The following is a 14789-nucleotide window of genomic DNA, read 5'->3' on the forward strand; positions in this document are numbered from 1 at the left end:
GTGGGAAAAGATTTTAATCTTTATTTCCTCTTTCTTATTTCTCTCACATTCTTAATCTCTCCTGTTCGGTTTCTGTTCTCCCTCCCCATCTTCCCTATTATTTAGTCTGGTAACACCAGAGCCCTAAAATCGGCATAAATAGATACTTGATATTTCGATAACTATTTGTTATTTTGATTTTTTTTAAATTAAACTTATTATTATTTTTAAAATATTTATTGTTTCTCAATATTCAGAATCGACCCCTAAATCCAAACTAAATAACAGAGAGGGAGGAGAGAAATTTAACAAGAGAGAGAAATAAAAGAGAGGAGAGAAAGGTTAAAATATGTATATATTTTTTCCAACTCACCTTGTCACTTCACCATTTAGTTCATTTTATTTTAAAATTTAATAGATTTATTAGTCGAGGCACTTTTCAATTTGAAATCTTAGAAACAAAATGCATATATTCTTCAAAACTCAAAGACGAAAAGGGTATTTTTTCTTAAAAATTGTTTGTCAATTTTTATTACATAATAATTTAATCCTTATAATTTATATATAGATTTGATTCTCTATCATCACAGAGACTAAATTGTTATAAATTATAAAATATAGAGATTAAATTATAAATTCAGAGACTAAGTTATTATAAATTTGAAATTAAAGAAACTAAATCGTTAATTTCGTAATAGTTCATAGAGTAGAATTATTTCTTAAACCTTAATTTAAATTTTAAAGGCAGTAGATGTACTTTTTTTTATTATTATTATTATTTATCTATATTGTTGATAAGTATATTTGTAAGTTTTGGTGTGGTTGGGAAAAGGAAAGGTTTCATGAATTTTTCTTTTTTTTGTACACAATTTGTGATGTAATTTTTGTCTCAAAAGATTTCTCTTTCCCTTCCAACAATGATTTGGGTGATCACGTTTTCTACTTTTTCTTTTGATTGAAAAAAATATATATGGAAAAGGAAAAAAAAGGAAAAAAAAAAAAAAAAAAGAAAAAAGAAGCTGAATGATGCTCTGCATTATGCAGTCCAAAAATTGTCTCCGAAATCTTTCGTCTTCTTCTTCCTCTCTCCAACTCTGTTTTCTGCTGCACATCGCCACTGACACCCAACAAAGCCGCTGAAACAGGGGACACCCACCACAAACTTACTTCTACTTCTCACTCCATTCCTCATTATCACACCCTAAATCAAACTTTTTTTCTTTGATGGCACTCCTTTCTCTCTGTTCCCATTCATGGTTTTGCCCTTATAGAGCCATTACATGAGGATTCTCTTTCTGGGTCTTTGCGATGACTACAATCCAAAACTCCCATGTCGGCACAATGGATGTAGAACAACAACAACAACAACAACAACAGCGGCCTCGCCGGGTTTCCGCCGCTGCTACTGACTCCTCACCGGCCTCCGATGATGTGCGGCGGTGCTCGGTCCAATCCAGGGCTGACATTATGGAGGAAGTGGCGGCGGAGAAAAGAAGGGGATCCTCTGTTTCGGAGTGCTCTGTAGAGATGGATCTGGAATGTGGGTTGGCTGAGATTAAGGTACATTTGGCGAAAATCGAGAGGGATTTCCGGATTTGTCATTTGAGTTTGGATGCTTCTAATCATGAATCTGGAATCCCCATTGAGTTGGGTTGTTCTTGTAAGGATGATTTGGCTGCTGCTCATAAGCAGTGTGCTGAGGCTTGGTTCAAGATTAAGGGCGACATGTAAGTTCCTTCAAATTGAATAACGCCTAATGTTTTCTTGCTTTCAAGTTTCATTTCTTGTGTTCAATTACTTTTCAATTCATTGGATATAATGATTGATACCACAATAAATATGTCTAGAATCTGGAATAACAATCTTGTAGTTCAAATTTCCCTCTTCCTATTGGTGTTTTAGTTTTTATTTCTGTATTCTTTTTTCTATTTTCTGACTACTCTTGAAGTTTGTCTTCTTACTTAATAGTTGTGGACTTGTGGTTGACTTCTATTGCTCTTGGTGGTTTATTAATGTTAAAGAATTTGGCTTTTATTTGTCTTTGATCATGTCAAGATAGCCTTCTTTGACTAAAAATGTCTGATTCTTGATCTTTTGTCTGCAAAACACCTTAATCTAATTGCTAAAAGTTTGAGACTATGTAGTCATCTTTATTTTTGCTTCTGCCTTAATGGAAATAGTTATGCAATTATAAATCCAATAGCCTTTTTTAGGATCCATGTTTTCATTTCCTTTGAAAGAACAAAACCAAAATGAAATGTGTTTCTTTGGCAAAACAAATAGAAGTTGGATTTTGCATTGGACGATATGAGACCGAGATGGCATTTGATCGAGGAGTCAGCCACTCTTGGATTGGAGGTGTTTCTTGCAGAAGAACTTTGCCTTCATCTTGTAGAAAAACACTCATTTCTTTAGCCTGGAATTTGCTTGCTTTAGTCTGATGTACTATTGATTAGAGCACATTTCTTATCTGAGTTCAAATGTTTTTATCATCATTCTTAACCCTTGGGTCCGTTTTCGCTGTATAGACAAAGTTAGAGCTTCAGTTTGAGTAGATGGTTATTTCATTTCACGACTCTCAAATCATCATCCAACACTGTGAAGCTAGTTTTTCTGTCGAATAATTCACGGTAACGAACATGCGTCTCCCCTAAAACCTGGAAAAGCCATTCAAATTTATAGATAAAGATACTATATTTGAACAGGAAATATCCTCATTCGTTGTACTGCACCCGCATTAGGTATCAGCTATCTGAAATCTCTTACCGTCTTCATATTTTGTGTTCAAGCTGATTGATGAATGCTTTATTATATACAAATCACGGTCAAAAGAGTTTGTAAGAAGTTAAAATGTATCTTCATTACATCTTTTGCATAGGTCGTATATAATTTTACCCATGAAGAATCTATGTGCATATTGAAAGAATTGAGTCGTTATAATTCGATCTGTTAAGAACTTTATTGCTTTTGACCCTGCTAGCAACCATGTATAGTTTGGCCAGGAAAACTTTTCATTGTTGGAGAATGATCTATAACTAAAAAACCTTTCTTGTGATTCATGCTGTTCTTTTAGCTATGACTGTGCTGTTTAGAGTAATTTGAAAGCTATGTTATCTGAAAGAAGATGAAGGAAAAAGCTCAATATGTACCTTGTCTGTCTGCTTGGCTTGCACTGATCCATCTATAATTTGTTACAGCACATGTGAGATCTGTGGATCAATTGCACACAATGTCACTGGTACTTATGAACCCGATTCAACAGAGCAGCGCAATGAGTCAAATGAAGCAACAACAGCAACCACTACAGCTGCTGTCGTGATGCCACTGCACTCTACAGAGGCTCGGAACTTCTGGCAAGGCCACAGGTTCCTGAATTTCTTACTTGCCTGCATGGTTTTCGCCTTCGTAATATCATGGCTATTTCACTTCAAAATACCATCATAATCACGAAAAACTACACCTGAAAAGTAGCAGCAAAAGATAGTCGAAAAGCTTCGCCGTGCTCTCTTCATTCTGTAATGCTGCCATTGAAATGAACTCGAAAGATCGACTATATCGTACCATTACCGGCTCAGGATTGTGATTACCAATATTCTGTTAATATATATTAATGTTAGAGAACCTTGAAGGAAGAGTTTGGCCTTGTAACTTGTAAGATGTATAATGAAACTGTCTGTTAGTTTATATTGTATTATTGGGCTCAGCCTAGCTGGATTGGCCGTCTCAATTGTTTGTGCTGTTTGTCCCTTGCCGTTTCATTGTGGATAATTCTCTGTTGAGATTCCGACATGTAGTTCCTTCCATAACAACAAAATCGGATTTAGGTCTCAAAATAATTTATGTTAATAACAAATGTTTGATTAAATCAAATATCATATAAATATTTTGCATCTTAAGCAACCTCCATTCATTGATATCGTCAAAGCTATTATTGACATTTTAAGGTTCATTCACAAATGTTCTTGGTTCATGTATCATGTTCAACAAGATCTAAAATAATAGAAAAAGTTAGGAACAATATATTTTAGGCCCCCATTTCATTTAATAATGATCTTCTACTTTGTTTTCTAAATAATAAATAATAAAATGTGTTTTGATATAAAAAATGTGTAAATTATAAGGATGTAAAAGTTTTTGTTTTGTGTTTTTTTCCCTAAGGATGTGACCAAAAGATCTAGTATCATGTTCTATTATTGAGAATAATAATGACATATCTTCTTTTACATTATTTCGGGTTAGTGTAAATTATTTTGTTTCATTATTGAATATGTGATCTATGCACGATTTTTCAAAATCAATAGGTTATAAGTACCTAATTTTCTGGTCTATAATTTTTTTTTTTAAAAAAAAGTTATTATGCATTTTAAAAGTGACTTTTATGAGTCTAAATTTATGTAGCGTGTTCAAGATATGTAAACTTGCATAATAGTAACTAATTCTGGTTACTAAATGTATGTTGAATTAATATGTTATTTTTCAAAGTATTTTCCTTTCGAAGAATACCTTAATGAACATGTTAGCTAAACGACCAATCAAATGTAATAAAGATCCCTCCACCAACTACCATAGATTAAGACTTAAACCACTTGTTTACTTAACATATTTAGCGTTAAATGATTAAACTTAAAAGAAAATCCTCATTTAACATCAAAGTTTTCTTAAAGAAATCCTCTTGATTAAAAATTTCCATCGAAGTACAGAAGAGACGTATGAAGTTGGATTGTTTTAAGAGTAAAGATTAGTTTACAATGACAATAGTCTAATATGAAAAGTACCTTTTAAACACTTTATTGACATTAAAGACTATTGAAATTAATAAAGTGCAATACAACCATGAAACCGATTTCATCCAACTACATAGATGAAATCGATACGGTTGTCAATCCGAACATGGTTAAATTAGATAAGATTGGATTTCTTTTTTTTTTAAAAAAAATCACAATTAGAAAAAATGTCAAACTATTTATAGAAATAACAAAAAAACACCTTCTATTAGCGTCTATCACATAATATCAATGATAAACTTCTATCAATTTTTATCATTAACAGACACTAATAAACTTTTATCAATCTCTATTAAATAAGGTTAAATTTTGTGATTTTGTATAAATAGTTTCTTTTAGTTTTCTATTTTTTATTTTATTAAAATTTTTAATGGGGAGATTGGGTGAATTTATAAAAGGACATTGGTTGCTGCAAAGAACATGGCGTGATTGGTGGTGACACTGTTCTAATACTCTTATGTCCCACTCGATTACAGACAACCCTTTCTCCTATTTTATTTTTTTTTCTTTTATACTTATTATGTAAATTAATAATTTCAGGTACTTCGTTTTTTTAAATTTCTTTATCTGATATTATTTTTAAGATTTTATTTGGTTGATTTTCTCTCTTTCCTAGTAAGTGGTTGGTCACTCATTTCAGAAAGCCAACCAGAAGAAAATTTAGATTAATTAATTCTGATCAAATTTAATAATTATATGATAGGAGAGAATCATTTCATCAAGATTAGTATGTGACATAGCTAATAAAAAATAAGTATTGTAACATATTTAAATATGTTATATTAAAATGTATTACCAATACCAATATATTTTGAAAAAATTGAATTACAAATTTAATCCAAATAATTTGGGATTAGTTTTCTTTTTTCTTTTTTCTTTTTTCTTTTTTTTATCTTCAACAATAAATGGAGAGAAATATTTGAATCTTTAACCTTTTAGTCTAAAATAAATATTTTATTCTAATTAAAGTTATTGAATTATGTTCGATTAAGTTTAATTTAATTATAATAATTTTGCAAGTTTCAATTTCTAGTTCCTTTTTTAAGGGTAGAGTAGCATAAATTCATCAAGTCCTAATTATATACATTTTAAGTTCGAATCGGCATATGACATACAGCTGTGAAAAATGTAATAAAAGAATAATTTAGTAAATTCTTTTGAGAAGGTAACATAATTTTTTCATTTCTAGGTCTAGTTTCTCCCTATGTTTCAAAATATTACATTTCTAAATTTAGTTTTCAAAATACTACCTTTTTAAATTTAGTTTCATTTTGTCCCTATATTTTAAAATACTATATTTTCAGTTTTTAGATTTTGATTTTGATTTAGTCTTTTAAATTTCAAAATATTACGGTTTTATCCATGACAATTATGTTTTGTTTCGATTTGATTCCAAATTTTAAGATTTATGCTTTTAATATCGTTTTTTCACTAAACACTCACATGCAATCTTTAATATTTATGTCATTAATTAATTTAAAATAATTATATAAAAAATATAATTAATTAAGTTTCACGATTTGTTCATCACTATTAAATTTCATTTTAAAATCTCATTTCATAATCATTTTTTATTAGTTAATAAACATTAATGACAAAGACTGAATAAGAGTATTTAGTGAAAAATTTAAACTAAAAGTGTAAATCATGAAACTTAGAGACCAAATTAAAATAAAACTTAAATTTCAAAGGTGAAATTGTAACATTTTGAGATCTAGAGGCTAATAGTAAAACATTCTAAAACTTAAGTACTAAAATGAAACTAGACTCAAGACCTAGGAAACAAATAGTTATTTTTTCCCTTTTTTTTTTTGAAAAAAAAGTTTTTTTTTTTTATGGTTAAAAAAAAAAAAAAAAAAAGATTGCATACACACTGATTAATTGCTCAAAAGATCCATTTTAAAAATCCAAAATGGTAAATGACCTAATTCTTTTAAAAAATGTCAAATGCCTCTTTGTTGATGTCATGACCACTGAAGTTACGTTATTGCCCTTCTTTTTTCTTTTTCCTCTTCTTCGGTGCAAGAAATCTTCCTCTACACATTTTTTCTTCTCTAGCTTCTTCTCCTCTGTACGTCTTCTTCTTCTTCTTCGGCACGACGAGTCCATGTGAGCAACTCCGATGCGACCAACTCCGGGGAGCAAGAGATAAGAGAGAGGAGTGGTTTTGTGAGTGATGAAACGAAGAGAGAGCGAGACATAGTAGTCTGTGAGTGATAAAAAAGAAGAGAGAGTGAGACGAGCTAGAGTGAGAGATATAGTGATTCGTGAGTGAAAAGAGAGAGAGAGAGCTAGACGGGCAAGAACGAGACTACTTTTTCGCATGCATGCGAGTATATTTTAGTTATTTCACTCAAATTTGACGTCAACAAATGGTCATTCAACCATTTTTTTTCAAAAATCGGGTCATTTCACATTTTTTACTTAATTTTTGGATCATCCATCCGGCGGACCCTAAAGATGGATGGTTGAATCTTGAATCTTATACCACCTCGAAATTATTGCACAAAAAGAAAAGAAAAAAAAAAACATAAAGATTTTAACATGGGATATAGAACAATCAAAGGAAAAAGATTCCACAAAGAAGAGAGACTAATCGACACCTCACACCATACCTTATTTAAAAAAAAAATACAAAAATAAAGGCCAAAAATGAAAGTATAGTCCAAAAAGCATCTGCCCTGCGTATCAGATTTTCCATACATTAGAACGTGCACACCATTATTGATATCCCATAAATAATTTTATTAACCCATATGCTATGATTTTCGAATTCTCCGAATATATACCATTGTTTTTGTCTCTTTAACCAAACTATATATTATAATTCATATAAACATCAATTTAGAGAGAGAGGACAAAAAAAATTCCAAACCAGAAAAAATTATGATAATTTTAGATTACGGTTGTGTTTGTAACCACTAACCACCCTGCATCCCCCAAACTAAAAATCTAAATTAATGTCGGCCGTTATCTGTGGCATCGGGTGTGCATTCATCGCCGACATGTCGGATGAGGTTAAAGATTCAAAGGGGGGATGTTCTTCATCTTAAAATCTTATCCACTTTTTTCTCTTTTAAATAAATACAAATTAAAATACCCTTTTAATGGCCTGCTGTGAAAATTGGCAAAGTGCCATTGCTTTGTATTTGAAGTTTTCTTTTACAGAGAGAAAAAAAAAATGTAAAAGCATGAGTTGGATAGAAGGGGTTTTATTTTATTTTAATTAAATTTTTTTATTGCAACTTTAAATAGGTGAAAGCTATCGACAGAATGTTTGACTTGTTAATTTAATTAAATATGAGTTCATTAGACTTGAAGTTTGGCTACTTTTTATTTTATGGAATTTGTGTGCTTAGATTCTTAAAAATTAAAAGAAAAATTATATAATATTTTTTTTGTTGATACCAAAATATGGATCAATCGTAAATTTGTGTTATGAGGGAAAATAGTCTAGGTGCCTACGAGACAAAAGAGATTAAGCATCGGAGCATCGGTTAGATCAGGTAGATCCACCATTTACCGACGAGATCACGTAAGAGGAGGTGCCTCGAAGACTAAATTGTCAGTAATGAAAGCCTATAACGGTTCGAAAGATCCTGAAGCACTTCGACACTTTTTGATTATGGATGGAACTCCATGGAGTTCAAGATGCAATTAGCTATCGAGCTTTCTCATTCACGCTCGTTGGACCTGTGCAAAATTGGTTCCACAAGCTTAAATGAAAGTTAATAGCCTCTTTTCGTGAGTTGACTCGTGCTTTCATCACTCAATTATTTGAGGGTCGATATCAAAAAAAGTCATCAATTCACCTACTTACGATTAAATAGGAAGGCATGAGATGCTAATAAGAGAATACGCGACTCAAACACATGTTTTGTACTTGGATCACAAATTTATGATTTGAAAAAGTTAATATATAAATTTCAAAATTTTAAATTTATGCAACTTATAGAACTATTAAACTTGTATAAACGAAAAAGAAAAAGAAGAAAGAGTTAAACTTGTTTTTCTATTGTGTTCATATTATTCTTAGTGGAATACTCTTGTAATACGTTATACAAGAGTTGTTTTCCAAGTAAAAGCATTAATACTAAAAATAATTTTGAAATATGAATATATTACACGTTTCTCTATTAAACCGAAAAACTTTATTAGAAAAATTCTAATACAAGAGGATTATTCTAACACCATTAACAACATCAATCTTCTAGCTTTTATGAATCAAAATGTTTTTTGTATAAAAAGAAAAACGTGTTAATGCACATAATTGAGTTAATAATTTGTGGTGATATATGATATATGTTATAAGAGGTTAAAAAACATTTTTAGTCCCTAAACTCTCATAAAAGTAATAATTTAGATTTTAAACTTTGGTTTGTAATAATTTAGTCCCCGTACTTTTAAGTTTGTGTTAATTTAGTCAATGAACTTTTGTATGTAACAATTTAGTCATTGTACTTTCAAATTTGTAACAATTTAGTCTCCAACGTAAAAAAAAAATCAATATTTGATGTCATTTTTATTATTTTGTGATGTAGACTTTGTATTTTATAAAATTATTGAGTTTCTAATTAGTTTATCAATCTATTTAGGCAAGAAGTCTCATTAAATTTTCACATTAATTTCTACAATAAGAACTAAATCGTTGCAAATTTTAAAGGACAAAGATTAAATTGTTACACAATAAAGTTTATGGACTAAATTGTTACAAAATTAAAAGTTCGAAGACTAAATTGTTACGAACCAGAGTCCAATGACTAAATTGTTGTTTTTATGAAGTTTAAGGACTAAAAGAGATTTTTGACCAACATAAAAAGTAGGTGAGATTTTGACCGATTTTAATTAGGAAAAAATTTGGATTTCTTCTCGAATTAGGATAAAAAATGAGTAAGAATAGAAACTCAAGTAAATAAAAACCAACAAAATTCCATTATTGGGGATGAGTGATGAGACATAAGACATAAATTTCAAAATTATGTGTATAGTTACTCATAGGCAATAAAACAAAACCACAAAAAAAAAAATTCAAAACTAAAAGAGGAAAAGTAATAACAAAATATACATTATCCTTTAAGAAAACAAAACTATTTAAATTGACAGAGGATTATGAAATTTGAAAGCAAGATTTTTTTCCCCCTTTCTTTAAAAAAAAGTCAACATAGCAGTTGGAAAAAAATGCATTTAAAAGGAGGAAGCCAGTTCATGATCTCGATTATCATTTTGGAAAAAAAGGGTCCTATAGTTCGGTTGAAAAGGAAGTAACTTGACAATTAGTACACTTAAAAACCAAACTAATAATGCTTGATACTAATAACAATAATATATTACCTTCCAATTTTGACTCGGGTTTTTCATCTTCATTTCAATTTGGTCCCTATGTTCGTAAAGTTTCAATTCACTCCATTTTAATTTGGTTTTTTTAAAAAAAAAAAAAAATTTGCAAATAACCTCAAGACTATTACTAATTATTCATTTCTAGACACAGCTTGCAGCTACCATGGTGTTCTTCAATTCAAACCCTAGCTAACACAATAGAAGCTCTTATTATGACTTTATGATGTGATTAATAATAAAAATTTATAACCAATAAAAATACACTACATTAGAAAGTCTTTATAGAAACACCTTTTTTTTCTAATTCGTAGGCAAATATTTCTTTTGAATTAAAAATTTTATGTCTTTCTTTAAGATATACTAATGAATAATAATTGTTTTGGAGTGTTAGTGGGCCCACGCTTCAACGACACCTACAATATTTAGAGTTATCAACAGACCATAAAATCTTTGTTCAATAAGTAGAATACATTGTTTTCGAATTTAGACAATAAGCGAATGACAACCACTTATTAAAATCATAAAAATAATATCAACGCTACCTTTTTGGTGTCAAAACATGTTAAAATAGAAAATCTTTTAACTAGCTTTGTATGTTTACATGAATCAAGATTAGCACGGTTAATAATATCAACACAAGTATTAAACTGCACGACGTTGACTATGAACTATAGTATAGATTGATTGAAATTGAAACAATTTAAGTTGAAAGCGATGGCATTTCTTTTCTATCTTTGATAGTAAAATCTTAGTACAATCCTTTATAGAGTAGTTAGTTCGTGATTTTTATCATCGCGGCGTGATCCAAGATTTATTTATTTATTTTCATTATTAACCGTGATTGTAACTCAATGAGTTATAACCCAAAGTTTAGTTTAAAGATGAGGCACCATAGATGGTACCCGCTGTCCATTCAAATTTTGATATTGAAAATAGGAAATTTGGAATTTAAGAAGAAAAAAAAATAATGGAAAAGGAAAGGCATCCGTGGGGATCGGCCAATTTAAATAGTAAATTAGGAAGAAAGTAAGTTTCCAAAGAGAGAGAAAGGGAGCGTGCAAACACGACATGTACAAAGCGGACCACGTTAGAATGAGTGTCCATGGTCGGTTGGTATTGCATTTCCATTCTCCCTTTTTCTTCTCTTATTATTATTATTATTATTATTCATATTCTCTTCTTCTCTCTTTCACTTCAACTCCTCATTAATATCAATCTCTCTTACTATACTCTCATTACAACAAAAATCCCCTCTTCTCTTTTCTTCTCTTTCTCTCCGATGAGGAAGCTTTGCCCAAATTTCGACCGCGAATACGGTCTCGACACCGTCCTCGAGGTTCCCATTCCCGAGGAGATGTTTTCTTCCACCACCACCAAAACCCACACCATCTCATGGCAGGCCATGAAATCTTGGGTAAAATCAAATCATCATCATGACAAATCATCACATGTTGGTTCGATCTCCTCGTTGTTCGGAGGTCGCAACGCCGAGATCCAGCTATTACTCGGCGTTGTGGGAGCTCCTTTAATTCCACTCCCCATCACATTTGATCAACAACCCATCACTCGCAACATCAAAGACAACCCAATTGTAAATAATAAAAAGATCTCAACTTTTTGAAAACCCATTTCGATTTCTATATTTTGCATGATGTTAATTAATATTATTGTTCAAATGGAATACAGGAAGCGTCAATGGCCAAGTATATAGTGCAACAATATATAGCGGCAGTGGGAGGAGAACATGCGTTGAATTCAATTGATAGTATGTATGCGATGGGGAAAGTGAAGATGGCGGCGTCGGAGTTTTGTTCCGGCGAAGGGTGTTTGAATGGGAAAGCGGTGAAGGGTGGGAAGAATAACGGGAAAGGCGGTGGCGGTGGCGGCGGAGAGATGGGTGGCTTTGTGGTTTGGCAGAAACGGCCGGAGTTATGGTGCTTGGAATTGATGCTGTCGGGATGTAAAATTAGCGCCGGCAGCGATGGGAAAGTGGCTTGGAGACAAACTCCATGGCATCATTCACATGCTTCTCGTGGCCCTCCTCGCCCCTTACGAAGATTCTTGCAGGTAAAAATTATTCGTTGTATTTCATTTTTTTTAAAAAATAATTTTGAATTTGAAGTGTTAAATGTGAAATGTGAATGTGTGTCCAAGATTTTTCGAAATGGAATTTTTAATTCAACTAATTCAAATAATAGTGTTATTATTTGGTGGAAAGTGCTTCAATGGACGTGGTGGCTACCACGGTTGAAAAGTGATTTTAATCCCTCCACCAACCTTTTCAAGTTTTGATCTTTAACCTAACCATTTCATAAAGTGCTCTTGCTTTCTCTTTAGGTTTTCTTATTTTCTCTCAGAGTCATAGTCATGAATGTCGTTGTGGCTAAGTTAAATCTATTTTCATACATCTTATTTAATAAAAAAAAAAGGAATAAAATGACAAATTTTTAAGAAAAAAATTTATCAGGTAGTTAGAGACTTTGGTGGATTGCACGAATATGGATGTGACCTATATTACACCTAAGTATTTTTCTTTCCTGAAATTTTGATTTTCTACAAATAATAATAATAGTAATATAATATTTTTATTTATATTTCTATTCTTAAGACTTTGTATTTTTCTTGGACTTGTTTTTAGTTATTAAAAAAATATTACAGGTCCTTTCAAACTACCTAGACTAGTCATAGATAGACATGTAAAAATAATAATACTTAGGTATGGATTATACCTATTTTTATACATTTCATTGAAATTATTTGATCATAATTTGACACATACAAATTTTTCTTACATTTTTTTGAAATATTTTAATTATTTTTTATATATGCGATAATAGTTAGATGCACTTTTCAATACACCCAATATTGTTTAATGTTAAATTGCCTAAAAAAACCAATTTTTTTTTCCTAAAGAAAAACAAAGTTCTTAAATCTTCTTCAACACAATTAAAAGGTTATTAAAAAAAAATTAATTTGTTTTACAGTTATTTTCATTAATAGTCATAACTCATAGACAACCCATGTTTTCATATTTCAAAACTCCCTTTTAAGTAAACTTAAAAATCTAGCATAAAACAAAATTGATTAATAATATTTAATTAAATATTGAAATTTTTCATTTAAAAGAGAAAATTAAAAAAATTGTGTAGGGGCCGGAACTTGTTTTGAATGTTTCCACTTTCCATATTGGGCCGAAATGGGCCGGATATACTAAATGGGCTTTGTTTTATACAGGGACTAGATCCAAAATCGACGGCGACTCTGTTCTCAAACTCAACCTGCATCGGCGAGAAAACGATCAACGACGAAGATTGCTTCATTCTAAAACTGGAAGCCGAATCTTCAGTCTTAAGAGCAAGAAGCAGTAGCAGCGTCGAAATAATCCGCCACACAGTTTGGGGATATTTCAGCCAAAGAACCGGTCTCCTCGTCCAGCTTGAAGATTCACATCTTCTCCGAATCAAACCCGCCGGATCTCGAAACGACAATATCTTCTGGGAAACGACAATGGAAACTCTAATTCAAGATTACAGAACGATCGACGGCGTCAACATTGCACACGCCGGTAAAACAACGGTTTCGCTTTTCCGGTTTGGGGAAACGGCGGAGGGGCATTCAAAAACGAAGATGGAAGAGAATTGGGAGATTGAAGAAGTTGATTTCAATATAAAGGGTTTGTCGATGGATTTCTTTTTGCCTCCGAGTGATTTGAAGAAGGAGGAAGAAGGAGTTGGTATGATTACGAGTAACGGGAAGTTTCCGGTGACGATGCGGTGTTCGGCGGGGTCGAGGATGTTTTCGTCGAGAGTGGTGGCGATTGATCAGAGTGATGAAGATGAATCGGAGGAGAGTAATCAGAGTGATGAAGATGAAGATTTCTGAAGAATTGTATTAAAGAAATATTAAACTCAAATTTTTGGAAATTTGTACATAAACCATGGTTAATATATATAAATATGGGACATGGACTTTTTACTAATTACAAAGGCTAATGTGTTGTTTTGTTTTTTTCCCTTTTCAAAATTATAGTTGTAATTTAACAAACAATTCCGGAATTTTGTTGAAATAAATTGTAATGTAACGTTTTAAAATAAATAAAAAAAAAAAAGGTAACATTTTGATATTATTATAAATATTATAATATAAGGTGTAATATAGATACGTATATTTAGTGTATTAAAAGTCTAAATGTCATTATCTCAGTCTCATTACTGCAGGTGTCTTTCTACTTGTTCGTGTTTTATAAGTGCACACACATATTGTCCATGTAATGTCACATCGTAGTTGCTAAATTTATTTAGCTAATAAATAGGTATTTGGTAGATTTTGTTGAGAAATCAAAGAATTTTTTTGGACTGAATTTAAAAGAGAAAAAGAAAATTAAAAATTCATATATTTTATTATTTAGTTAATTTATTTCATTTATTTTAATATTATATTTTCTTGATATTCATATAATCGTTGTGCCTCGTTTTGCTCCTCAATTTTACAACACGTTATCATCACAAACTCCTTTCATTTCTCCTGCTAAAAATAAGTCGTTTTTTCCTATTCGTTATAATTAATAAATTGAATGTTGTTTCGCATATTTGGTATATATTAAATTTTTAATGTAAATACAATGTTTCGCGATAGTGTTACAATGACAAATCTTACAAAATTAGATTTCACAATTATTGGCATTAATGA

General features: G+C 31.1%; 2 protein-coding genes across 2 annotated transcripts; both read left to right on the forward strand.

Moving 5' to 3' along the window:
- The first annotated feature begins 833 nt into the window (after positions 1–833).
- On the forward strand, positions 834–3763 carry LOC120075258. The gene is made up of 2 exons (XM_039028475.1): positions 834–1706; positions 3177–3763. Exons 1-2 carry the CDS (start codon positions 1288–1290, stop codon positions 3421–3423), a joined length of 666 nt encoding a protein of 221 aa, XP_038884403.1. The 5' UTR covers positions 834–1287; the 3' UTR covers positions 3424–3763.
- Positions 3764–11252: 7489 nt separating this feature from the next.
- LOC120076338 lies at positions 11253–14079 on the forward strand. The gene is made up of 3 exons (XM_039030144.1): positions 11253–11691; positions 11787–12167; positions 13335–14079. The coding sequence occupies exons 1-3, from the start codon at positions 11380–11382 to the stop codon at positions 13980–13982; spliced, it is 1341 nt and encodes a 446-aa protein (XP_038886072.1). The 5' UTR covers positions 11253–11379; the 3' UTR covers positions 13983–14079.
- Positions 14080–14789: the final 710 nt, after the last annotated feature.

This window comes from Benincasa hispida, chromosome 4 (genome assembly GCF_009727055.1).
Source record: "Benincasa hispida cultivar B227 chromosome 4, ASM972705v1, whole genome shotgun sequence".
Classification (NCBI taxonomy): Eukaryota; Viridiplantae; Streptophyta; class Magnoliopsida; order Cucurbitales; family Cucurbitaceae; genus Benincasa; species Benincasa hispida.